This window comes from Etheostoma spectabile, chromosome 4 (genome assembly GCF_008692095.1).
Source record: "Etheostoma spectabile isolate EspeVRDwgs_2016 chromosome 4, UIUC_Espe_1.0, whole genome shotgun sequence".
NCBI classification, from domain to species: Eukaryota; Metazoa; Chordata; class Actinopteri; order Perciformes; family Percidae; genus Etheostoma; species Etheostoma spectabile.
In genome coordinates this window covers 15,185,087-15,212,682 of record NC_045736.1, presented here as the reverse complement: position 1 = coordinate 15,212,682, position 27,596 = coordinate 15,185,087, and the positions used below count along the sequence as shown (strand labels likewise).

At 42.0% G+C, this 27,596-nt stretch overlaps 1 protein-coding gene across 3 annotated transcripts in view; it reads right to left on the bottom strand.

Moving 5' to 3' along the window:
- Positions 1-302: 302 nt before the first annotated feature.
- Positions 303-27,596, bottom strand: part of foxj3 (forkhead box J3) — a 76,725-nt gene continuing 49,431 nt past the window's right edge. For 2 of the 3 annotated variants that reach the window (XM_032512488.1, XM_032512489.1), the window contains 10 exons: positions 20,090-20,164; positions 17,030-17,113; positions 15,445-15,546; positions 11,712-11,840; positions 9,940-10,114; positions 7,335-7,802; positions 6,652-6,753; positions 5,907-6,098; positions 5,143-5,235; positions 303-4,971 (listed from right to left, as the gene is read on the bottom strand). In XM_032512488.1, coding sequence (XP_032368379.1) covers positions 4,859-4,971; positions 5,143-5,235; positions 5,907-6,098; positions 6,652-6,753; positions 7,335-7,802; positions 9,940-10,114; positions 11,712-11,840; positions 15,445-15,546; positions 17,030-17,113; positions 20,090-20,164 — 1,533 coding nt within the window. In that variant the 3' untranslated portion in view covers positions 303-4,858. The remainder of the gene's footprint in view (positions 4,972-5,142; positions 5,236-5,906; positions 6,099-6,651; positions 6,754-7,334; positions 7,803-9,939; positions 10,115-11,711; positions 11,841-15,444; positions 15,547-17,029; positions 17,114-20,089; positions 20,165-27,596) is intronic. The other variant, XM_032512490.1, reaches the window with a different exon arrangement.

Sequence of the window (27,596 nt, the reverse complement as noted above, 5' to 3'; positions counted from 1 at the left end):
AAGGTTTAGCTTACTTATGAAATGCCTGAATATGTATATATGCACATATTTAAGTTGTGCATGTTTGTAAAGTTGTACACACATCATTTGGGCTGCCTTAATGGGTGCTCTGTGATTTATCTTTGAGTTTTTTTGTTGCTACTATTGTGACAAATATTTAAGTAAAAAGAAAGATAAGCCACCCCCATGCTCTGGTTTTGGATAACCGCCACATCTTCTGATGACGTGAGACTGAAACAATCATCCTGCCATGTAATATTGATGGAAGTCTTTAGGAACAAAGCTCAAACAGCACATTATTCCACAGTGAAGTTACCATATTTTATTTCTTTAAGTGCCATTCATGCATATAGGGGAAGGGGTGGGGTGGGCGGTGGTATCAACACTTCGAGTTATTTTACAGCACTAAACGAATACAAAGAGTAGCTGTGTCACCTCATTGGACAACAAAAGTATAAACCGTGCAATAAACAAAAAAAGGACAAATAGGAGAGAAAAAAATATACAGGAAATGACAAAGACGAAATCAAACAAAACAGAAAAATAAAACACAAACCAAATATATATTATCAACACTGAAACACTGAATGTAGAACCATAGTACAGGTAAAAGGTAGTGTCACACAAAAAGCCAACGCATTTTCATCAGATATATACAATATAGATATATACATACTGTCACCCTCTGATTGGACAATAACAAAATACTCTATTCTTTTCGCTCCGGTCTTTCATGAATAAGACCCACCTCCTGTCTTGATACCCCACCCCCGAGAGGAAAAAAGGGATGATTGAAAAGACATATATGCACAAGCACAACACACCAGCACTGAATAAAATAGGCCCCAATCAGCAGTACTTGTTGGCAGTTCTCTCCCATATTGTAACAAGGCTTTTCTTTTTATCTTTTCTCTCCAATAATAGTCATCACTCTGGCAGGTGCATGTCCAGCGGTATTTAAAAACTTAGATCGTCTTTTGAAGAGGAACTAAATCTCGCACAAGCAAACACAAAATACATCCACACACACACACACACACACACACACACACACACACTAAATTGTGATCCAGTCATTGTCTTCACCTTTTTCCCCTTTAAGCCACATCCGTTTGCTCAATTCTTTTGTTTTCCCAATTGGCTGCTGTGCTCAGATAGTAGCTTGTGTGTTAATGATCTTCACCTGGAAGAACTGAAACACACTTCTCCTTCCCACCGACCAAGAACTCACAGGATGTTCTCTATTGTAGGTCCATAGAGTCCTAATGAAAACACATTGATGCTCTTTTTCACTGCTGCCTTTAGTTGCAGTCCTTTGTCCCACACTCACCTAAAAAAAGTCATGATTTGGGTCACTCAACTGACTGAGTACTCGATCTGATCATTGATTAAGAAATTCTGGCAGTTGAACAAAACTTTAAAAACCTCATAGTTGCGATCACAGGCAAGGAAATCCCCCACATCCAGCAGACATTTGATATACAAAGACAGACAAAACGTAGCAGGAAGAAAAAGGAGTGGACAGGTACGATTGGCAGGAAAATATAAAAATGAATGGCAGTTCATTATCAGTTGAAAGAACAGATTTTGACTTCATCTGCACGGGGCAGCTGTGGACAGTTTAACAGACGATCTGCAATATAAACCTGGACTGGTTCCAGTTTTCATGTGCTCAAACATAGAAACATCTGGTTCCATAGCTTCCAATAAAACGACCATGTGAGACTTGAACATGCCTTTTCTCACAATAACAAAGACATTATGCAATATCGTAGAAAAAAAAAAGAAAAAAGAAATCATGATTGTCATCCAAATGTGAAATCAAAACTGTGACCTATTTGTTAAATTATCTTAAAGGAATAGCTTGACATCTTGGGAAATACACTTTCTTGCCAAGAGTTAGATGATGTCATGTTTGTACAGTAAATAGAACAGTACTTTTTTTTTTTTTTTTTACACAGATAAACACACGAGATATAACACGTTTACTAGTAAACTTGCTACTTGCAGATGGATTTGGATGTTGATTGTAGCTTCAAAACAAATTCCAAAATATTGAACTATTCCTTTGAACAAGGACACAGTGTTATAGATGTGAAGGTCATCAGTATTAAAGAGAAGATAAATAATCTTGTTCATTGTCTGTGACAACTGATAGTTTTACTGAGTAAATGACTAAATGAAAGAATGAGTAGGTGAGATTTTTGAGATCAAGCATGTGCTTTGCATCTTACAAACAGTTAAGATCAACAGAAGGTGTGCAAAGGGCGGGTTTTTTTTCTTTCTTCTTCTTCTTCTTCAACCTAGTGTCTCTAAAGTCCAGGACCTGTCTGATTGAGAAGCCACTTGCTACAAGACACAGAGGACAGGTTTCCAGAACCGCTGATCTCCCTGTTCTGTGCTTCGGAAACCTTTCACACAAAAAACAAGTCTCAAATCTACTCTTTAAATCACTGTGTGCATCTGCTTTTGTGCTCATAGATAGCATAGAGATGATTGGAGCAATCAACCATAGCCCTAAAATCTCACACACACACACACACACACACACACACACACACACACACGCACGCACACAATGATTGTATAACTTTGATGTACAGGTGGAAAAGGCACGAAACTTATTTTACAAATCAAAGAAACGTGCAGTAAAACTAAACTTTTTTTTTTTGCCCTCTCTTCAAATGGAAACGTCTGATGATGCATATCCTATTGATCATTAATCAATGAATTAGTATAAGAACATTTAAAGAAGTGTTAACACTTTTTAACAGCCTTCTTTCATTTTTTATTTTAACACACTTGATTAGTCTACTAGCAATGCTTCCAGTCAGTGAGGCTTAAAACCATTACTCTTAAAATTTCACACAAGCTCTTTACGTTTCACTTGTTACGGTCACTAGTATAAATTACATGGTTTGCATACAGTTTGAAGAGAAATTGTTTAAAGGAATGGTTTGGCATATTGGAAGGGAAATATGTTAATACTCTTTCTTGCATAGAGTTAGAAGAGAAGATAAATACCACTCTTATAGTGGGAAAGATTGAACCAGAGAAATGGCTACTATGACTCTGTCCAATTGTTACATCAAATCAGCCTACCAGCACCTCTAAAGCTCAGTAATTACAATATTATATCTCCAGGAAGTCTGCAGCCAGCCATAGAAATAGTCCGGCACATAACCCGCAGTAAAACCACAACTATTTGTTTTTACGCTTCAGTAAAAAACAAATGAGATATGAGTTAAGCAGTGAGCTTTGGAAGAGCTCGTAGCCAGGATACCCGTTTCCCCCTCTTTTTTTTTTTACAGTGTATCTTCACATTTCCTCAACAATCTTCTCACCTCCCAAAATGTCAGACTATAGCTTTAATAATACCAAACCCCACTGATATGGACGGTACATTTAAATGAAAACTTTCTTGCAAACTAGAGCCCAGCGGATACTGGATTACTGAGGCAAATACCCATATTTTAAGGTTTAAAAAGATCGGATGATGATATATCAACCGATATATATATATATTTTTTTTTTTTTTGTTAACATTTTAGATTCTCTAAAATTGTGATCATGATACTTGCGGATCAGGACAAATAATTTCAAAATAAACTTGTCAGTGCTCTCTGGCCTACTGTGTAATAGGAACAACGTTTCTAAAATATCTTTGACATTTCTCGACAGCAACTTATTGCTTATTAGCTGACATACTGTATATGTTCATACAGATATATGAGTAATAAGATGATCAGCCGATAATACTGGCCCATCAGACTCTATTGCAAATTATTTCATTGTCTGTGAATGAGGGTGGCTTGTTTAATGATCAATAGGCTACTCACCTAAAACTAATGAACTTTACCATTAAAACTAGCTTGAAAATGTGAATTTGTTTAGTATTTTACGTTAAACAATTATTAACAGACATGATGCACACAGAGAACCAAAACCAAACCACGTTACTTTTGGTTTAAAGAATTTAAAAAGACAAAAAGAAATTCCTGCCTTCACCTTCTTTTCAGACCCATCATATTGACTCATCTGGAAGTGCTTGAGACAGAATACAGAGAAAACCAAGTTGCTGTACTCCCATAACTAGTCTGCTGCAGTGAGCCTGATCACGTTGGTTGGCTATGCAAACACATCAACATGCTTTCTCTCATCTTTCTCTCCCTTTCTCTCTCGGTTTGTTTAATTTCAAGCCTGCTTAAACATTTAACACCCTGTTCAAAGTTATTGTAAACCTGACTTTACCACCAATTCAGCCACAGTGGGGCCCACTTTCTCCCAAATGTGACAAACGAGCACCATCACATTACTCACAGAATCAGCCTGTGTTTCTTAAAAACAAAAAATAAAATAAAACTTCTTTTTTTTTCCTTTTTCTTTTTTTAAAGAGAGAAACTCATCCAAGAGGCAGCTGAGGCCAATGTCAACACGAGAAGAATTACAAGCTGAACACGTCGCTCAAATCACATAACAGTTACGGAGCAGGGATTTGGGTGGAGGGGTTCGGACTTTGGAAGGCTGCTGGCTAGGGACGGGGAGAAGGCTGGCTGAGGAGCTGAGGAGCATGTGGTTTAGACATGAATGTGTTCTACTTGTCTCTGGACAAGTAGATAAGCAATCACTTTAACATGTCCGACTAAATATGATTGTCTTCAAAGTAACATTTTCTATGTTATGTTTTGCTTTTGTAAAAATGTCAGGACTCTGAAGTCTGTCTTTCTCCAAAGCTTGTCAAATGTTCTTCTGCATCCCACCCACAGTGGCCTCCTACTCTTCCTGCGGCCTTTCAGCTCAGCCTGGCTTCCACCTTCTCTCCTCGCTCCCTTTTGTTTTGCAAAAGGAGGTCTAGGGGCTAGACAATGGAGTCCCAATCAAAGTCATCCTGGATGTCATCAGCTGGCATGCGATGCATCTGGAAGTTTCTGGTAGGTATCATGTGCTGCTGGTTCATCTGTGCATGGTGTCCTGGAGAGAGAACAGGGGAAAGGGAGAGTCAGACCCAGCCAGCTTTTTTTAGACAAGTGAGAAAAAAGCTGTATTAAGTGGGTTTATTAATAAAAATCCATTATTATAAGGTTTCATAAGGTGCTGCAAGGAATAGTTTTATTCATGTGTTTCTCTGTGGCTTCATGTCACCTGTCATTGTGGGTCCCGCGCTGTGTGGCATGTGGGGATATCCTGGAGGACCCATCATGGACATGCTCTGTCTGGTGTCCATGTAGAGATTTCCTGAAGTGAGAATCGGAACAAAACTTTATTTAAAGCCTCTATTAAACCAGGCAATGCACATCTTACATTTATGTAATGCCTTTGAGCAAAACTTGCTTTTAGGGGGATGACCTGCAGTGTAATTCTGTGCTGTAATGTACTGTCATTTTACAGGAGGATCTCTAAATTATCCCACAGTTGAGATAATACCCACAGGTGACCTACTCCCATGAAGGGCCAGCAAAGCTCACCGTGTGCAAAAAGACTATAGACTGTTTGCACTTTTAGATAGATGAACTGTAAGTGAGATAAATTCATCGGGCAATGGGCTTGTGTATTCATTTTTCCAAACCCGTCAGTAAGACCACATAGCTATACTGACATTGCAAGTGTTTTGAAGTTCTACTGTATATACTGTATAATTAGATGATCTTTCCTAAGAAACAAAACCAGATAAAGTGTAAATGCCTACATCTTTCAAGACACATGATGTAGATTATTTCCCTCCCACCTGAGGTAGAGACACAGCTGCTATATGATGATATAAATATCACTTTAAACACACTCACTGGTCCCTGAATTGGCCCATGAATCATCATGACAAAAAAAAAAAAAAAAAACTACTCACCACAACTACAAAAACTCAATTAAAATATAAATAGGGTCATAGGGTTAAGGAGTGGGTGTTTAACCTGTGTTGAGGTGCTGGCTGGGTTTGTTGGGGAGCATGGAGCCATGACAAACAGGAGGCTGCACTGCCCCCTGTGGCTGGATTACACCAGTGCGAGCAAAAAACTGGTTGATGGACGAGCAGAGGTCGGCAATCTGGGTGGGTTCCAGGGACCAATTGTTCAACTCCGCTTGTCTCATACTCTCTCTCAATCCTTAGGAACACAAAGCACAAATTTCTAAACAGAATAATCAGAGTAACTATCAGAGTGACAGTATCTGGCTGCACTAAAATGCCTTTGTGACAATGAAATGTATGAAACTGCACCAGCCGACTATCCAAAGACCATAAATTTATTAAATGAGAAACTAATTTACAAACGCGAAGCAAAAACTTTTGGTTGCAATATATATTCATTATGTCGGTAACCTTCATAGGGTGATATTTAAAAAACATCCTACCTTGCAATCCTAGACTGTAATTGGATAAACTGACCTGCTGAGCTCGGTGTTTTGGTAATTAAACTTGAATGCAGTGTTATTTAATTGAAGAGCTCAGTTTAATTAAACTCGTAATCAACTCCACAGTGTCAACACTTCAGCACTCAATCAAAAGCTGGGGCAGTACTCTACTATCAGCTCCTGGCTTTAAATGTTTTGTTTCTTCTGTAATCTAGAAAAATCTTAAATCGGACAAATAAATCAAATACAATACATAACCATTATTTGGTAATGCAACAAAGTCTATTTGTAGTGTCCAAACCGCACCTTGGAAAGGTGAAAGGTCGACATCAGCCCAGTTATAGCTGCTAGCAATACGACAGCTTTCTTTCAGTGCATCCAGATTTGGGTACCAGTCAGACAGTAAACCTGCAACAAACACACAGCATACTATCTGTAACATTACAAGATATGAGACTTTAAAGGATACAGGTAATTTTGGTTCTAACACCAAGTTCACTCCTGGGACAAATACAAATTTAGTCCCAATTACATCATTTATGGGCAACTGCAAAATAATTGCTGCTGGTATTGTTATATACTGTGGGTTAGGAAATAAACCAGGTGAAACCATTTTCATATAGCTGTGTAGGCAGTTGTAGTGCCAAATAAATGAGAAGGTAGCACTAAATAGAACAGTTTATCAGGTTTTTAAACAGTTGAGCTCTGTGTTGCAGCCACTAGGAGGAGCCAGTCAACTCTGTAAGAGCTGCTGAAATCACTGGATGCAGCATTGCTTTGTTCTCACAACACCCTAGATAATAAATCAGATGATGATTTACTGTTTAGCACCTATAACAATTTCTAAATGCTTTATGACGACGGATACATAACCATATTCAGCTGTGAACATGTCTTTGTTTACATGTGTCTGTGTGATGAACGTGATGAGGAGGAAACAACACAGAGAAAACAACACGGCGAAGACAACGGCAGACAGAGGGTCTTACCTGGGTTGCAGGCCATCTGTTGCTGGGTAGGATGGGGCTGGTGGGAGAGGCTCTGATGCTGCTGTCCGTGTTGAGCAGGGTGCTGGCTGTGCTGCGTGTGTTGGGAGGGGTGTGGCGTGTGTTGCTGTGGGTGCTGGCCGTGGGACGGGTGCTGCGATGGGTGCTGCCCGTGCTGAGAGTGCGCAGCGTGCTGGGGGTGTTGACTGTGTTGGCTGTGCTGGGTGTGTTGGCTGTGGGGACCGCCGTGCTGTGGGAGGTGCTGTGCGTGGGGCGAGCCGTGGCCTGGGTGCGCTTGGGCAGGATGGGACAGGGGCACCTGGCCACTGTTGGCGGAGTGGCTGTTGGGGTGGCTGTTGGGTTGGTTGTTTGACATGCTGTTCTGAGTGCTAATGTTGCCACTGGGGGAGTGCTGATAGGAGCAGGAGGTGTGGGTCTGCTGGGAGGAATCTGACGGTATGCCCATCAGACCTGGGAAACAAAACACAGCAACACAAAGCTTGTAATAGTGCTGAAACAAATGGTCAATGGCAAATTTGTCGAACGAAAGAAAATGATGTACATTATCAACAATTTTGACCATTGATAGTGCTGCAACTAACAATTCATTATCGATTCTTTGGCAATTATATGCCCAATTAATTGATGTTTCTTTGTCTATAAAAGGTCTTAAAATAATTAAAATGACCATCACAGAGCCCAAGGTGACATCTATAAACATCTTACTTTGTCTTACAAACAGTCAAAACCACCAAAATATTTAAAATACAATTATAAAAAAGAAGGAATAAAATCAGCAAATTCTCACACTGAAGAAGCTGGAACATGCTAGTAACTTTGCGTTTTTGCATGAAAAATGGTTCAAACAATTAATCGATAATGAAATTGTTCACTAATTGTTTATCAAGGACAAGGACAAAGCCAACACTTGCTAGTTTAAGCTACTCAAGATTTACTGCTTTTCTCGGTTAATTGTCATTGTGAATTAAATAGGTTCTGAACTGGTTTTAACTACAGAAAAGGCAATATGAATATTAAAATATATTTAATTGAAGCCCTGGAATGAAACTAATACTTCCAACACAAGTGTCAGTCACATGGCTTCAGACTGAGGTGTATTTGTATGATACACTTAATGCACAAACACACAGATAGCCAGGGTCGTCACATGTATAACACAAAAAAATAGCTACTTACATATCTCTCAACATCTTATTTTCTGAATAATGGGATATGGGCCTCCAATGTTTAAGTAGTTCTACACTTCTTTACAGACCCGCTGCCATTTTGTTGTACCAGGGAATGACTCAGCATCAGTTGCATCTCTGAGGTTCAAGAGCCTGAGCTGCCGTCGTCTCTCCAGCTACACAGCTCTGGATTGTCTTTGACAAATTCATTGTGCGGCTGGACGGCTATTTAGCGGACATGACTGGAGCATGAACATCTGCACACCCAACTGCAATCATGTGAGTGGCAGGGAGTGGTCATAAGAGGCCCCGTCCTTCACAGCTTTGGCACAGTAAACCTATCACTGGAGTGCTTTTAGAGCTGACTCTAGCCCTGCACCTCCACAATCGGCACGTAACACTCACTGCAGGGGTGACAAAGGTGCACCTCTTATCTGTGCAGAAAGCCCATTGTCCAACCAGGGAAATACAGAAAGCAATTAACGCGGCACCAGAATAATAATGCGAGCTCATTACCTATTATCAAAGCCAGTGAATTAGCTCACTGTCTACAGCGGCAGAGTGTGAAATCCTCTAGCTCGATTATTTACGCTTTTTAATTGCTAGAGCTTGTCTGACTAAGAGATTTCACTTTTATGCGCATAAAAAAAGGTAACAACTTTGAACTAATGCAACATAGATGATAGATTAAAGGAGAGGAACTCTTTGAAAACATCAGCATGAAATGCATTTGATTTGTGAAAGTAGGTTATACACAGAAACTTCTTTGCTCATAACCCGCTTGTCAAGTGCTCTTTGTTTATCAGTCAATCAGATTACAAGCAAAAATGCATTTTGTTCTGCAGGGACTCACAGGCTTTTGGAAAGCTGTGCTCTATCCGCTACTATGTATTATATCATACAAATTCCCTGTCATTATGACAAATGAACCTCAAATCCAACAAATTTACTGAGGACTTGGGCTGACTGCCACCTCCTCCACTCCTCTGATGAAACAGCCTACCGGTACATGAGTAAACATTTATAACATGACGAGACACAGAAAACTTTCATGTAATTTGAAAAATACAAAGCAAAGGGGATAGTGTATCAATTCTGAATTAACCATTAAATGAATGTAGTAAGATTTCTTTACAACCTCTAATGAAATATTTAAGATGAGCTTTCAGACTCTGCTTCTGAATATTAAATTAGGCCTTTTCCACATTACCCTAGCAAAAGACCATGAGAATACTCAGTATAGATTTGCACTACAGGCGAGTCAGCCTGTTGAATACCTGCTCAATTCAGTGTAAACCTAATTAGTGCCTAAAGACTCTCTATAGCCCCAGCTGTTAAGAACAAACCAACATTAGGAAAATCGTTCTGATGGCTTCTTGATGAATGAAGCTTCCACTTGATGATCCTACGAGGCCACTCACCTTGTTGGCTGAAGGACTGCTCAAAAACGGACTTGTAAAGGCTGCGAAAGGAGGCACTGAGATCTTCAAATTCAGAGAACAGGAGCTGCTTGTCCCTGTCTGGCATGTTGTACTGGGACTGTGGGGGCTGCTGGAGGCTCATAGACTGGGACACAGGCTCGGGGTGACTGGTCACCTGGAGAGATGAGGAGAGAAAGAAAGCTAAAGGTTTACAAAAACAAAATGCAACAGTGAGTGCAAAATTTGATAATGTTTAATGATTAACTTGCGATAGATTTTTGTCATAGTACTTTGACTGGCTACAGTTCTGCTACATCTGCACCACAGGCTACAGGGACTACTGATGCTAAGAGGAGCGCACTATAATGTTTAAACATTCACATACATAATATACATACTTTTCAAAAGATACCCACAATGCTCATCTGGTCATGGCGCCGCATAAACAGAAAACCTCTAGAACATTTAATGCAAAATTTGTGGTTTATTTAAACGTACGCAGCAAACACACAAGTCAAATTTGAGGACGAGTCTTCCGAGTCTTCTGAGGAGCCACTGTAATAATGTTTCTTTCTGAAGAGAGTCACACAGCATGTGAAGAACAATCACAGACTTCGACAGGTTAGTGCTTACCGCCTTGGCTCACATAACATTAACAGACCAACTCAAATGGACACAAACCCAATACTCTGGTGGCCAAGCAAAATGTATTTAAAACAAAATCAATAGCAATACCTTGTACAAATAAGCAGCCATTTTATCCATGCATTTGTGTGGGCAGTCAATGTTATGCACTGCCCCGAGGTGTGAGACAGCAAGCAGCGTTCCCTTCAGCAATGAGTTTGTCTACGAGATTCATCACAGCAAGGGCAGCGATGCGAAAACCATTGCTATTTCACAAAGCAGGACCTGACATGTCAACTGTGGGGCTAGCATTACAAGAAAGGTCACGTCCAATTTTTTGATCATAACATCTTCCTCTTCCAAGATGTGGGCAGGCTGCTGAAGTGCACAGCTCACTGTCTGGCTTGGGTAAGAGTGAAGAGGTGATAATAAAGCCAGAGTGTTTACTGTGAGCTGCTGCTTTGGCTGTGAGAGAAAGCACATCCATCAGGCTGAGACGATCGATGCCCAGCGCCTGGAGCAGTGAGCACTCTAGGATGCAGGAGGACCACACCAAAGAGGGGGCATCTCTGGTGGGAGGACATCAGAGGAAGCGCTTTTCTTTGTCTGGCTTCCAGGAGCGTGCACATTTTTCTCTGTTCCCTTTAACCCCTTTCCTGATGTTGTACTCTAGCACATGTCCACATTGAACCTCGGTCTATTGCTGTCTACGGTTGGCTCCTCTGAAGAGAACCTCCTGGGGCTTTCTGATCAGATGAAATATGGGGTACAGTACGCTTTCTAAGTCTGGCAGTGTTTCATTCCCATTCATTTAGTGATAGTGGCTCCCCCACAGCTTGAAAAATGTGGATAAAATGAGAATTTATCATTTGGCCTAAGCGCTTAGTGCTAAACAAATCATCAACTACACAGCATTTATATACTGTAAATATCCTTCTTACAAATAGGAAACTAAGGGACATTTGTGAGCTGCAACATTGACAAGCAGAATTACCAGCATCCTTTAAAGAACAGCAAGGCAACAGTATATTTACGGAAAGGCGAAAGAGGCTACAGCAGGACTTTATTTGTTCTTTGTACCAATGCAAAATGTAGATTGACAAATGAATGAGACCTCTAAAAATATGAAAAGTGGTCCGTGATCTTACCGGTGTATAGCTGTGCACACTGCCAACACTGTTGAGATTGACGGAAGCCAGACTCTGATCAGACAGGCTGTTGTTAAGGCTGCTTCTTGGACTATCGCTCCCTTCCTGGTCTGTGTTGTACAACGCCACCTGAAACACATACATGTACATTAGCTCATTTTCTCAAAGACACACTGTCATCTCCATTCTTGCTGATGGTAGAGCATGTCAGCATTCCTCTGAGATAATGTTGGTCTGTAGTTAAACAATGTAATTTAGTATGGAAATGTAAAGCATGAGCATGTGTTTGCTGCATGCAATGACATGTCATAATAGCAGAGTACTTGCTTTTCACTTCTTTTTTAAGTGTGGGTAAGAGACAAAGGGTGCTGCTGAACACCCAACAAAGTCATTAAGGGGTTCAAGCTGAACGTGTGAAGAGGACTGGAGACAGCTGAGACATTCCTATGACTAAAGGTCACACTACTGGCGATGTCAGCCACATCTGCTCACCGAGCGCAAATCCGATTGGGACAACTCACAAAAGGATTTCAGTGCAGTCGAGACACTGACCTTTCAATATAGCAGCAAAACTAGCCGAAGCACTTCAGGACAACAATATTAATTATCGTCTAACCAGGTTTAGCCTTCCCACCCTTCCCAAATAAAGTGCACCATCAGACAAGACAATAGTAAAAAGAATGATCCAGATAATGGATTATAATTATACCCAAAGAGAATAGTCCATGTGTTTTGTATTTTGAAAAAGGAACGGCAGCAATGCAATGACTGTGTCGCAGTGGAAGAGGGCCTGGCATTCAAAGATCTGTCTGTGTGCATGCGTTTGTGTGTGTCCGGCCATGACTGAGCGCAGCATGGTGGCTTCTGCTCATCACTGTGAGTGGAACAGAGTGGGCTCTGTGTTCAGCACAATGAGACAGCAGTGGCAGCAGCCTTCAGGCAGGCCGACTGGCCGAGCCCTGACCAGCACCCTGTCTCTCAGTAACAGCAGTGGACTGAAGGCTCTTGTGCTTCCGCTGAGGCACAGCGAGCTACCAAAGAGGCCACAAGAAGGCAAGGAAACCCAGGCAGCTCTGACATGCTGGTACGACTCCAGGACACACACATACAGAGTGAGGGTGTCCGATCATATTAAGCTTTTAATATGGAGCTTGGCTCCTGAGCTAGTAGAACAAGATAGAAATACTGCGATAAAAAAATAAATAGGGAAGAGGGGCGAGGCTGAGGGAGAAGAGAATAGGGGGTAGTAAGAGAAGCTCATTAGGCAACTCTAGCCTTCCTCCACTCAGTGTGGGCTTGGCTCCAGTGTTCATTAGTGTGAAGGGGAACTCAATGAGCAGCTAAGACTGAAGGCTTAAGCACGTCTACAAAAATCAACACAATACTACACAATGCTAATCAAAAACAGCGCACCACAGAAATATAAATGTTTTGTGTAATGAAGTCATAAACCAGGCTTTTAACCTTAAGTCTCTCACTGCAATCTATTTTTACTCTACTTACCAATAAAATGTGATGATTTCAAAACCTCACTGCTCTGTGGTTTACGCAGACCCGAGTCCCCTGAGTGAAGACACCCACTCAAGCAAGCACTGACACAGAGACACAAACACACGCACACACGCACGCACGCAGGCAAGCATGCTCATACAGGCAGAAGCTGCTCCACAGTAAATACTGTGTATAGGCAAGCGAATCAGAGTTCTATTCTTAGCAGTGAATTAAGTAAAAAGCCAGAGGTGTCTTTTACATTGGAGCATAATCTGGAGCATGAGACATGGATTATGAAATCAAAGTAAGATTGACTCAGGTGTCTCCAACAATGCCAGTACAATCCCTGCATGCAAGATTGAACAGACACGAAGAGGAAGAGAGAAGGAAGAGATATGAGAGGAAGAGAGAGAAGACTATTCATCAGCAAACACTTCCAACAATCCCCTTTCCCTTCATGATCACACTTGAGTGCCAGAGTTTCATCACATTCATGCCAATGTTTAAGGCCGCCTAAGAACACAACCTTTAGGGGGTGGGAGAGAAAAATCGGAGTCTACGTGAGAAAAGCACACCAAAAAGAGGGGGGGGGGGCAATCTTGTAAGGAATGTCCTACAGAAGAGAAAAAGAGATTCCTGCTGGTTCAGTAGTTGCCCTGCCAGCGTCTCCCATTGGTCTATCTGAGAAGGCGGGAATGATGGAGTTACTGAGTAGAAAGGGAGAGAGAAAACCAGAGAGGGAATTCCTGTGGCTTGGCACACTGCACCGAAAGAGGCGTGGCCTGTCATGTGTTTACAGTGTAAGTCAGGGAGAAACAAGGTCTCTCCGAGGAGTTAGGGCCTCAGATCTGTTGCTATTTCACTTTGTCTTCTGTTCACTTCACCTCTGTAACAGTTTTTGTCACAATCAAGTTCTTGTCACAAAACGTCAGCAGTTCTTGGAATAACACAGCAGACATGTTTTCTGATTGTTGCTCTTCTGAGTTATTTGACTGGAGGTATTTCATGGCAGGTGTCCAAACTCTAAGCTGTCAGCTCTCTACATTAGGTGCTTTATTATGCAGTCACTGCTGGTGGAGACTGGTGCTGTGGCAAGTGCTTGTTTGTAGCAATCAGAGAAAAAAGGGGTCATCTTTCCTCACACTTAGGACCATGAATATGTCTGCTACAGCATGACAAACTGCATGTTCTCTATAAAAACAGCCCCAAGCTAATCGCCACTGACATACTCATCAAAACAAACTCTGTAACATACTCTACATACATGTACACACAAGTTATAACACACACCGACATATGCTCAGACTTTAAAGCCTCCGTCTCTCACACACACACACACACACACACCACACACCACACACACACACACACACACCACACACACACACACACACACACACACACACACACACACCACACACACACACACACACACACACACACACACACACACACCACCCCTTTTATGTGAACACTACTTTTAACATTAAACGTTTTTTGTAATGCTTGCAGCAAATGATTAAGCAACTCTTGTAGGCTTTTTAAAAGTACACCTGAGAGCTGGGCCCAGAGGATGAGAGCTTAAGGTTAAAAAGCCTATTTAAATTTCAGAGTGCACGAGACACTCACAGCTAACAGCTAGCAATCCCTGTAGCTTTGCTCTGTGATGTACAAGTGGTTCCTAGCTTTTACACATATTAAAAAAAAAAAAAAAAAAGAGAACAGAAGAAACCAGCAGCTCACCTATAGCTTGGCAGCGTAATGTGGTCACAGAGTGAGAAACAAGACTCTGGGTGAAAACCTCCGCTACAGGTACGAATACAGAAATCCTATGCAGCATTTGGTCTATTCTACTGCACATATGCACGGGACTGTGTAAGGTCTATCAGGTTGCAAAGTGCTAAGTATCAGTGTGAGCATCATATTTCTGTGCTGAAGATAACAAGAGCCTGCTGCCTGTTTTTGTAGAGGAAAAAAGTGCTGCAGTGCAGATAGTTGTGTATTTTGGTGTGGGTTGCATTGCAGAGAAGCTTTAGGCATATGAGCGTGTGTGTGTGTGTGTGTGTGTGTGTGTGTGTGTGTGTGTGTGTGTGTGTGTGTGTGTGTCTCTCCCCTCCACTAGAGTGCTCCTCTCTCTGTGGGGAATAGTGCTGTAGGTGGTTGGAGAAGTGGGTGGGGTCAGGGTGCAGCCGTGTAGCCAGGTGTGTGTTGGAGCTGGAGGCTGGATGGCTGGCTGTAGTACCTTGTTAGTCACAGTGTTGATTGCCAGTGTTGGAGAGGCACTTCCAGAGATCATACACTCCATCCCCAAAGACTCCGACTCCAGGCTGTACGGCGTAGAAGCCTGTGGGGGTTGGGGGCGGGGTGTGGAGGCAGACAAAAAAATTATAATAAAAATTCAATACTATCTAATTATCAAACATATGAGATCCCACTGCAGATTGCAAGGAGCGACCTGTATTATATTTGTGACAAATCCTCTGCTCAGACCAGATAGATAGATATTCATCTGAACAATGCAAAAAAATAAACCAGAACTATTGTCATTTGACAGAGCAACACCTTTATTTAGGTCACATTTGAACTGTGCTTTCTGAGACGATGGAGACAGTCCTCCCCTCCCCCACCCCCCTCGCCCCCATCTCCCACCTAAACACGCATACAGTATAAGCACGCACGCACACACGCACTCGTCTTGCTGTATAGGCGCGCTGTTGTGAGAGATAACTCTGCCATGCCTGTCTCACAAAACTGCTTACTGTAAGAGGATTGTCTGCCAACAATACCATTTTTAATTCATGATAAACATAAATGAGATTTCACAAACTCTCAATTTCAATGTCTGAGACTGTTAATGGAATGCCTTGTAGGCATTGGGGGGGTGAGCACAGCGCATGTGTCCTACAGAAAACACACTCTTCACTTGGTACATTCTTTTGTGTCATGCTCAAATGAACAGAGCTGCATCAGGAGAGCTTTAGTTGAAACTGTTGGCAGAGTTGCATATTAAAAACAATGTTTTTCCTGTACCTTTACATTTGTTGTGTGCATAGAAGTTCACCGCAGCAAAGAGATGCTGTTTGTGAATGAATGTGATAGTATTTTGATGTTGCAGGGCAACTACATGAAGACCATGTTAAGTTGTATGTAGTCTCTGTGCTTGTGTGGTAAAGACAATGGCTTGAATTGGCGTGTGCGCACAGGAGTCTGCCTTGCCAGACTAACAGGATCCTCCCTTCCTCAAAGCCTCTGGTCAGACACATTGTGGGGAAGAAGTAGACGAGCGCTCTGTGTCGGGATGCCCCAGGGCCAGGTCAATCTGAGTAGCTCACTAAAACCTGTGCAGCTGTACGTAGCGCTGGACGAAACTCATCCATAATTAAAGACAAAAGCTCCCGCTCAGAATAGCCGACGCATACAGCTCTGCATTAATTGATGTTTGTTAAAAAAAAAGTGAGTGCAGAATGTAATGTATGTAATGGCTGCCTCGGGCATAGTTTATTAATAAGGACCCCACTTCATGACAGGCTAGCAAAGCAGCTTGGAAAGGCAGTTACATAAAGTCTGGATATGAACTCCTACTGAGTCTGTGAGCGTGTGTGTGTGTGTGTGTGTATGTATGTGTGTGTCTGCATGTAGTAGAGAAAGTGTGGGAGAGAAAGGAGGGCGAAAAGAAAAGAAAACTAAGGCAAAAACAGAGAGACAGAGGCAAAGATGAATATTGAACCAAGTAGAGATGGAGGCAGAAGCTGTAGTAGAGGAACATATGCATATGTACAGAAATTTGTTTTCTTGGGAATATACAGAGTGTCTGTCATCAGACTCACCCGCTCTCCTGACCGCGGCCTCTTCTTTGGCCGTGTAGGCAAGGCATCCTCCTTTGGGTTGGTGTCGATGGCCCAATAAGAGCCCTGCAGACACAAGAAAGACCTGTGAGCTAATATAACATACTGCTTTTTTAATGTGACATCCCTATGATGTATGTATGCAATGGACTGAGACTTTCCTCTCTGACATGACAGAACAGAAGCATCAGATCTTTCATTGGTATAACATTATTTAGAAATCGGAGGCCTCATCTGCTCAAGTCTGTCCTATCAGCCCAAGCCTTTAGCTGAGTTTATAGCTGGGAGTTTGTGCGGCGTGTGGGTGGGCTTTGTTAGAAAGAAAGGCTTGGCTTTTCCTCCTCTGCGGCTGCTTCTCAATGAGAGGCTGGTGAGGGCAGCTGGTGGTGGTGAAATGCTAAGCCTTTTCTGAAGCTGTACTTCCTCAGCCTCTGGTACTGAGTCTGAGCACTGTTGCCAAGGATGAAGGCTCCACAGTCTCAGACCATGAATCGAGGCAGCACTAGCCCTGCCGTGCTGCTTTCTTCTAAGGTCTGAGCAAGGCTAATCAAGGAGAGGGCTGGCTCTGGGGCTGCAGCTTGCAATTCCACAACCCGGCTGCATTATTTATCTTTGCATTCGGCCCCATTTAATTTATTTTTCCAATGGTTTTCTTTTTCGAAGTCAACAGAAACACAGTACAGATTTTTTAACCTAAAGGCCCCGCAAGTCCTGAATTTATTTTATAAATATTTCATGTGACCCCTGATAAAATTTGAATTGTCCAGATAAAGTGACATCAGGACCTTTAAAATGACTTCCCTAGCAGAGAGAATAAATGTTATAACCATGAGAAATTCTTTGAACAACAGGAGAGGCCATAGAAAAAGCTGTATCTCAAGTATCTATACAATAACTACTGCATAACAGCCTGTTCTTGTTAAAGCAAACAGATCTGTTTGGGTTTTTTTTACAGCTCGCATACACAACTGCTGCAATTGTTAAAATGAAAAGGCAGGATTGGCCTATATTTGTCAGGGGGGTTAAAATTATAAGCTTTAATATGTGTGAGGCTTTGGGGTCAATTAACATTTTCCTCAGAGGGGAGAATAATTCACAGCACAATCCACCAAAGATAAAGAAACATCTCATATTGATGTAGGCTACAGTAAAATGCAGCAGAAACCTCATTACCCACCCCATGTTTTTACAAGAAGCTTAACTGAAGAATGTATGTAAAGGTGAGAAAAGGTGTCTATGTGTTAAGATGCAGGGGTTAAATGCAGGGGTGCAGATGAAGATGTTTCAAAATTAGGAGCCACAGAAACAAAGGAGATGGTGGCATTTATTTTAATTGGGGGGGGACATTAAGTCAACCCTCATGGGAGGGGTGTTTCTGCATTTCCCTACACCCACCCCAAGAGAGTTGGTAGGGAAACATATAAAGAGTCAGTAAATTATTCACAACTATCTTGCAATATACTGTAGAAATGCCTAGCAAAGTGTGCCTGTGGAGTCTGGGGCAAAGCCACAATATCCTCTGCAGCCATAAAACAAAGGAGGCTGTAAAGATTGTTTGACAAAAAAAAAAAAAACAGATCCTGATAAGAGATGTACTCTACCTGCTCTCTTCCCGTAAATGACGCAGCTCATTTTCATACATTAACATGCATTTAGTCATCTAGTTCCCCTTTTGTGTGTAAATATAGGAAGGACAAACACATCAAGTACATTGGTTATCCTGGCAACTCCAGACCAAATTATGAGGACCAATATATATATATATATATATATATATATATATATATAACGGTAGCCTTCAGAGGCTGCATTTCTACCTCCAAGGTAGACGGGGTGTGTATGTACAATACCAACTGTCATCTCTAACACCATCTCAGAGCGAGGAGAGAGAGAGAGAGAGAGAGAGAGAGAGAGAGAGAGAGAGAGAGAGTCAGGCAGAGAGCGACATGACTCTCCTATCTCATCCAACCAGCAGTTCTCATATTCCTGCCACATTACAATATTGATGCAACATATCAAGAGCGGCTAGCGCCTCTTTGAAGTTGTCTTCGGGGGGAAGGGAGTGAGGAAAATTCCAAATTAAACATTAAGGATGCGAGCATGTTGGCCATGCATTTGGAATGGGATCCATACAGCAATAGATTATTTTGTATTTAGTGGAGCAGCTCCCAGGAGTGTCAATATCAGAGGATTACAGCAAAACATGAAATTAGCATTCAGTCCCCATACTCTACACAGCTAGGCGTAGCTCTTCATGCATGTGTCGTTGTGTACATGTGTGTGTGTGTAATTATTTGTGTGCTTCCCTAAGCATATGTAGCTTATGCTCCAACAGTGCTGGGATAAAATCTGGGTTAGGCTACATATGGTTAGACCTATGCATGCCATCAGATTAATAGCCCTATGGGCTTCTTGTTCATGAACTACTCAGTGGAACAAGGTACATTACTTAGGTTGATGTCACTACAGATTGTGATGTAAATCGGGTTGATAAAGCAACTTTTGGTGGTCCTACTGAGATTCAAATGTCAAATTAACATGTTGGACTATATGCCCTTTAACAGAGAAGAAAATAGGGAGCTGAGCAGAGAGCAAATACATTTTTTCCTCAGTAGGTTCAGGTTCACCTTAAGTAAATACTTCAGGGATGCAATATTCTGGAAATGACCTGACTTCTAACCTGTTACGGCCCCATCTCTACCAGTCTGACTTTTTTTTCCATGAGCAACATCTGCTGTCTGTGTTGGTCCAACAAACTAGTCTCTCCTTACATTTTAAATACAATTCTTCGGGGGTGGGATGGTCATAATAGATTACGAGCATACCATGCATTTCCAGACTGTCAGAGTCCTGGCAGCCATTCAAAGGTAACATTTTTCCACCAGAGATAGCATTAACACACCAAAATAAATGTCGTAACAGTGGATTCTGTCAGCTGACAAACTAAACTGAACATATTCTTCTATTTGTACTTGTTTCTCTCTTCATAATTACATATATTCTTCTGAGGTAATAATCAAATTCATGTATTAAAAGTCTCACCTTTCCTGGGTCATCTTTGGAGCGAGGCACTTTGAGAAAACACTTGTTCAATGACAGATTGTGCCGTATTGAGTTCTGTGGGGGAGAACAGACAGAAAGAGAAAGGTGGCGAGGTGAGTTAACACATCAAAAAAATCAGATTACACAAACAAGTCTGTAGTACTTGAGTGTGGCGAACATCGCTGCCAGCAGCAACAAGGGTAAACAACTTGTTGGCATGTATCATTTAGGTTTAGTCGGAGCTCCTGTCAACGAGGTCAGTGGCGTGAGATCTGGCCTGCAACTGTGTCCAGATTTCACTTCTCACACATATACACAAGAGCGCAATCTGTGTACAAAGCCACCAGGAACCAATATCTTTCATCAATGTCCAACAAACTGCATTCTGGTTGCACAACATATCGAGTTCCTTGGGTGCCAAAAATAGGAGCCAGAAGGAATCCCACACTGGGATGGTTGCTGATACCAGGGCCTGATATTAATTAATGCTCCAGTGAGCTCCTGTGTGGGCAGGAAATAAATTATGTAGATCATTCTGAAAGTTAACTCATTACAGTGTTACAAGCTACTCCACAGCAGTGAAGAGGGAGGTTCATCCAGCTTCCCCATTGGGGAGGCGAGGTGGGCTGAAGTAGCCACAAGGGCTGGAGAGCGATACTCCAGGTCTGGGTTAACCAGCTACAGCAAGGCCCTCAGAAGCAGCTGGAGGTAGGCCAGCTGAGGGCTTACAAAAACCAATGGATGCACACGTTTCTCCACTCCACTTTATGGAGTGGTATTGACAGATGGCCGCACTAAAAAGCTGTAGGATTCTCTGATCAGTTTAACGGATGCAGAAGATAAGGAGAGAGGCAGAGAGAGAGAGAGACCCCCAAGTGCAAAAAATGGGAGCTGCTTATTCAACAGTATAAGCAATTATACCACATGAGGGATGATAATGGCAGTCTTGTTGTAATGCTGTCAATCTCTCTGGTTAAATCACTTTGAAATGCCAATGCAATCCAAAAGTAGTCAAACACCGTTCTCCGACAGATAATATAGAGGGGAAAACTGGCGCCACAATCAGAACTAAATCCAGTTCTTGTGCCAGAAGGGAACATTTTCTGAAAGTGAAACTCAACCCAAAGTCTATCTTTTGTGTATCAAACAATCCTCCCCATAGGCTTGAAAGAAGGTTGCAAAAAGTATGCAGTATGATTTTCACAAAGAATTCATGTTACACAAATGGATGAGACAAAATTTGTTCACAACATCGGCTCTCTGTGACAGCTCTCATCAAGTTCAAGTTTAAGACTCTGGGGCTAGCCTGCAGTGCAGCAAAGGAAACTGGTCATTCAAACCCAACTTTTCAGACTACACCTTGACACACCGGCTAGAGACTCACTTATGTTCCAAGTATTGTTTGTTTAATAGGGTTGCATTTTAAATGTTTGATGACACTGAACTCTGGCTCCCCTCAAGGTTGAATTTATTGTATAAACTTTAATTTCATGTCACTTTGGACAAAATCACCTACAAAAATAAATGCAGGGTTTTCACTACCATTATACAGTGAACTGTTGGTCATAGCTTTTTTATTTGTGAATAAATGTAATTCATGAAACATTTTAAAGTTTTCTTAAACTGTTTTTTTATTTAAAGAAAATGATTTTACTTGGAAAACCTTGCCAGAAGAATAAAATGTCTTGACCTGGGCTGTGATGTGTAAATAATCAAATAATTATTTCACTATAGTAAGTAGGGCTGCACAATTAATCGAATTTTAATCGCGATCACGATTTTGACTTCCCACGATCAAATTTGCGTTTGATCCCGCTATCTACTGTCTGATCATGAGCCAGTCAGTTGTTCCTGGACCGTGCAGCTTAGTTTCTAGATGTAGACAGTCACAAAGGACAGAGTAACGGGAGGAAAACTCAACAGATAGCAGTCGGTTATACGTCGGTCTTTAGGTTTACCAGTTTGCCAGTAAACGCAACATTTTGTCCCGTTTGTTGTTTTTCAGACAACAGCGGTGACCAGTGCTAGTTGGCGCTAGTTAGCGTCTGTTAGCTGTTAGCTAGTAGCGTCTGTTAGCTGTTAGCTCCTCTAGGATGCACCGGCGCTGTTTATATGGATATGGTTTAATTTTGCGTTACGTGACCATTTCGTCTGTAAAGCCGTGCCTGTGTGGGATCTCTCCTCTACTCTCTCTCTCTCGTCTACTCTCCACGCAGCCCCGCCACACAGCGCCGGTCCAAACTTCTGACATTTGACTACAGTTTTAATTTTTAACACAGCTGTATATTGTTAAGTATGAGGGGCAAACCAGTATTTGTACCAGTGTTTCCGCTGGTAACTCTGGTATCGCGGCCGCCATGGCGAACAACACAGAAAAGTTACTGAATGCAACTAACTTCAGTTGGTAGAGTAACAGCGTGAGACGGAGCTGCTGGACCTGGACCAGAGATGTGACCCATTGGGAGAATATCATAGTTCATAAAAATGCAGCGCAGTGAAGATACAGACGTTTCATACACACGCCGTGTGTATCCGCCATTCGACCCGTGCTGGACCCGTTCAAAATGAGTCAGCCGTCTCTCTGTGAGTAGCGTCCATCACACTCCCTCTCGCAGTTATAAATAGCCTATGTGACAATACAATTTGTTTTGGTTAAAATAAACAAGTAATCGTGAGAATAATCGCGATCAAAATATTGATCAAAATAATCGTGATTATCATTTTGGCCATAATCGTGCAGCCCTAATAGTAAGTGTTGTCTCCAAGCTTATTAGGCGTTCTCTATAGTAATAATAAAGGTCCAAGATGATGTAAAATTGAATAGTGTTAAGTCAAAAGCCTACAAATGTTCTTGGGGGAGCGTAAATAGCTTTTCTGTGTGTTTGTAACATACATCGACATTTTGACACTTTTTGTCTCACTACCATTGTAACCCAATATAACTGACACAGATTCAAGAGAACTATAGCATCTGTTTGATACTTAAAAGATTTTTTGGGTGGAGTATCACTCACACACACCTGAACTTCGGAAATTTAATCCATACAGAAAGACAACAGCACAAAATATAAAAGACAGGGGTAATAGGAGACACATATTCATACAAGTCGTGTACAAGCAGGCTGTTGTACGCCTACACACAACATTGTCAGGAATCAAAATAAAATTGACACAAAACGGAAGATTCAAAAGAAGATTTAAAATGTGTCTATCTTACCGGCAATTATTTGAATTATCATTAAATCTGTCAATTATTTGTTGATTAACTGATTAATAATTTAGTCTACAACATGTCAAAAGAGGGAAAAATGTCCAAGTACAGAGAGCACATTATGTCAACTAGAGCTATTCAATTCAAAACTATTAAATTCATCTTCATATTTGATTAAAAATGCAATGATTATTGGATTATAATTAAATATATGTTCTGTCCATTGACTAATTGATTCATTGAACAATTGTTTTAGCTCTAGTTTATTTTAAGTTTTACAATGGCCACACAAAACATTATCTAGCATTACAGCCTCTGTTACACACCAGAATACATTTATGGAAAGGTCTCTAACCACAAAATACTTTGGTCACACTGCTATCGGATCTTCAAAACTAGATATGGAAGCACTCAGGCTTGTACTGCGATCAGAACTTTATGTGGTCTGAATGTAATCCAGCCACATGATAAAGACACTTTCCCTCCAAGTAAGAATGTGCAATGCTGTGACGCAGAAAACGCTAATCTTTAGAATCAGATCTGAAAAAGTCACATAGACCTGACGCATGAATCCGAATGCTATAAGACAGGCAAAGTAATGGTGATCTGGTGGCCCTTGGAGTAACGGATTTACTGATTGACCCCAACTTTGAGCACACACAGACGTGACTAAAGAGCCTGCCCACTGCCCGCTCATTGATGCTCTTCCTCGTCCTAGGCCGAGTCTGACTCCTTTTACACAGGCACCATTACAGAGGCCTTTTCCTTTCAGCCACACTCTGTCCCTTGCCTTAGTTTGTCACAGTTCAACTTTACATGTAGTTCAGTTAAATAAAACAATGTGAACGCAAAATGTGATCATGCATAGTGGATGGTGACAAACAGACAGGAGGCTCTCAATTTAGCCAGCTACTATGCTACTTTAAAACCCTGAGACATGTCTAACAGGGTTGTGTCTGAGCGGGAAGGTCTGTGATGCAAGCTGTACAACGCCATACACACACGTAAGTACTTAAAACCATTTTCCCTTCACAGTCTAAGTATGTGTGCCACTTGATGCCAGGCGGACAGAAGCAGCTGAACTTGCACAGAGAGGTGGCTCTATCCATTAAGGACCTTCTGCTGGGCCTAAATCATTGATACAGTCAAGCAGCCAAGGCCTGCCGCTACATTAGAAGTTTACTTTTTAATGAACTCTGCCTGCCTGCTTTTTTCTACTCCTGACAGGCCCTGTGCCCGCACCATCCCATATTGTGTCAGACAAACTTTTCCCACTGCTTTAGACACATTTGTAGTGTGACAATAGCAGGCTGTGGGTCATTTGTAGGCAAAGAAATTAACCAGAACAAAAGGGGACTTTAAAATATTACAACAGCCGCAGGGGAAGAAAAAGAAAACATGGTGACAGCGACAGTCGCTATATTTGATAGATCACAGTGTATTTGCTGAGTAGGACGGAAAGGGGAGAGCAAGACAACGATAGGCTGATGAAAAATTAAGGCCAATTACTGCTGCACTTATAAATAATGTGTCAGCATTTGAGCAGCAGCTCCTTAGATTTATAATCTAAGTCTGTGTGAGTACAAAGTATTTGCTTTAGGAGAGTAGGCTTTAAATTGAGGATTAGGGTATAAGTGGATTTACAGTACAGATGGAAGCGCAGTAGGTGGAAGAGGTCAAAGGGTGTGAACAGTGATACACAAACTGAGTCAGACAAAGCTCACTGTAGGGGTCCTGCCCAAGTGCTGCCCAGCATCTACCTGCATCCCCCACAGAGCTCCTCATAGCAAACCTCTGCGCAAGCCTGTGTGTGTGTATGTGGGATGCCTCCTACACACCTAAAAAAAACACACCACACACACACACACACACCACACACCCCACACACACACACACACACACACACACACACACCCCACACACACACACACAACACACACACACACACACACACACACACACACACACACACACACAACACACACACCACACACAGGTACGTGTCTCCTAAGAAATGGCGGTGATTTAACACACCAGGACAGCAGTGGAGGCGTAAGCAGCTCCGCCCTCGCTGCCCCCCCCTGCTGAGGAGCGCTGCAGCTCAGCAGAAGGGCCGCCAGGGGAAAGTAGGTCAGGCTGACCTCTGTGCTCGGCGTGTCAAACGTTCAGAGTGAGCTAAAGGGACAGGCTATGTCAGAGCCCTGCTCCTCACAGCTGGGGAGGAGGAGGCACCCTGTGCACACCGTCAGGGACCCAAGGGAGCGAACTCGGCATGCTGGGACAGACACACGTATGCACACATACCGGTTATGACATAGGGATGAACACCAGCAACCGAGGGAGAGGAAGAGTCACTCTGTGGTCCAACGTGAATTAATCAATGCTCCTGTAGGTTGCTGGCTTTCCCACATTCATCCATCTTCCTGCAACTTTATGCCTCTAGTGTGCGGGGGCTCTAACCAACCAACACATGGCCCACTCTTAAATTTACCACAACTAACACAAACAACAAGAGGCAGTTGTGAAAGATTCCAACTGTGATTATGAAATGACGTAGAGGTGCTCTTGAAGTGTTAAGATTCAACTCCAAATAGAGGGGAACTTAAATGCTGCTGGATTTGCCGTCTTTGTGATCAAAGTGTTCTACCTAGAAATGCAGTATGTTCGAAAATAGGCAATGGTGAATGGTGTCAGGAAGCAGCGGTCAAACATTACAGTGACCTCTGCTGCAGGAGCTGCTCATAAGGCAAATATTCCAACTAAAACCATTCCCGAGTTTAATTTACATTTCCAATTAAGAACAAGTCTAGGGAGAAAGGAAAAAAGACGCACAGACTCAAGCTCAGTGTGGTAAGGCAAGGTTAGCTTAGGTGACATTGTGTCACAATCTGTTAGATGAATGAAAGGTGGGACGGAGAGAAAGAACTGGCCATTGAGCGGGTTAGTGAATGAATGAGTATGTAAAACAGCCAACCAAATGGAAAAAAAGACCGAAAGACCTTTGGGCTAGGTATGTGTCAATGAACACGGACCGTAGGTATCACTAAAAAGAGTGACTGATGTCACAGTAGACACGGGGTGAAGAACATTGGAGGCTGCGGAAGTTTGGCATGTTGCCTAAGATCCTCAGCAACTTCTAAAGCTGCATGTTGAGAGCATCTTGACCAGCTGCATCACCGTGTGGTACGGCAGCACTACTGCTATGGACCGCAAACGCCTGCAGAGAGTGGTGAAGACTGCCGGGAAGATCACCAGGACTCCACTGCTCGCTTTGCATAGCATCTAACACCGCAGGGTCCATAGGAGAGCTGCCTCCACCCTCAAGGATCCCACCCACCCCCAGCACAGAGGTAAAGAAGTGTTAAATGCAGGACCACCAGACTAAAGAACTCCTCCTTTCCTACTGTCATCAGACTCCTAAACAGCAGATAGTAGTTCACACTCCTGGTCCACCTCATAACTGTACTCGATTGTTTACATTTCTCCAGTTTGCACATTCATAACTTGCACTATTTAAATGTGCACTGTTTATTAGTACTGTAAAGATTTAACATTCAGCCTTTTAAAATTGTTTTACTTTGTATATTTATAGTATACATTGTAGATTTTACGTTGTTTCTGCTCATTCTGTGGACAGCAAAGGAAGAATTTCATTGTACAGGGAAACATGTTTTCTTACTGTGCATATGACAATAAAACTTGAAAATAATAATAAATAAATAATAAAATAATTTTTGCAGGCCTACAAAACATCACAATACAGTGTTGAAAATAACATCAAATGGTCTTCTAGTGTTTTACCTCGACAAATTACCCCGACAATTAAAAAAATCTTATACCATATACATGTTCTCAAGTATTTGATTGCATCAGCTTTAAAAATAGTAAACATATAATGTATTTCAACTTGAGTAAGGAGAACCGCAACATCTCCATATTTCTCCAATTGATAATTTCTTTGTCGGTTAAATTTTAAAGAAAGGGGGACAGTAATAATCAGTAAAACGGAGTCCAGCAAGCAAAGACACACAGACAGACACACAGACCAGACAGACAGACAGACACACACACATATTTTTAGTCCTTTTGTTATTTTAAATGGACCCTGTGACATGCCCACCAACACAGAACATACTCCTCAGCCTCGGGGATCTGCACCGAGGCCACGGAATGTAGCACCTTCGCTGTCTATTTGTAGTGGGTGTGGGAAGGCATGTGGGATGCCACTGCATGCGCTCAGCAAGGCACTGCTTTAAAAAAAAATGTTTTATTGGACACACACACACACACACAGGG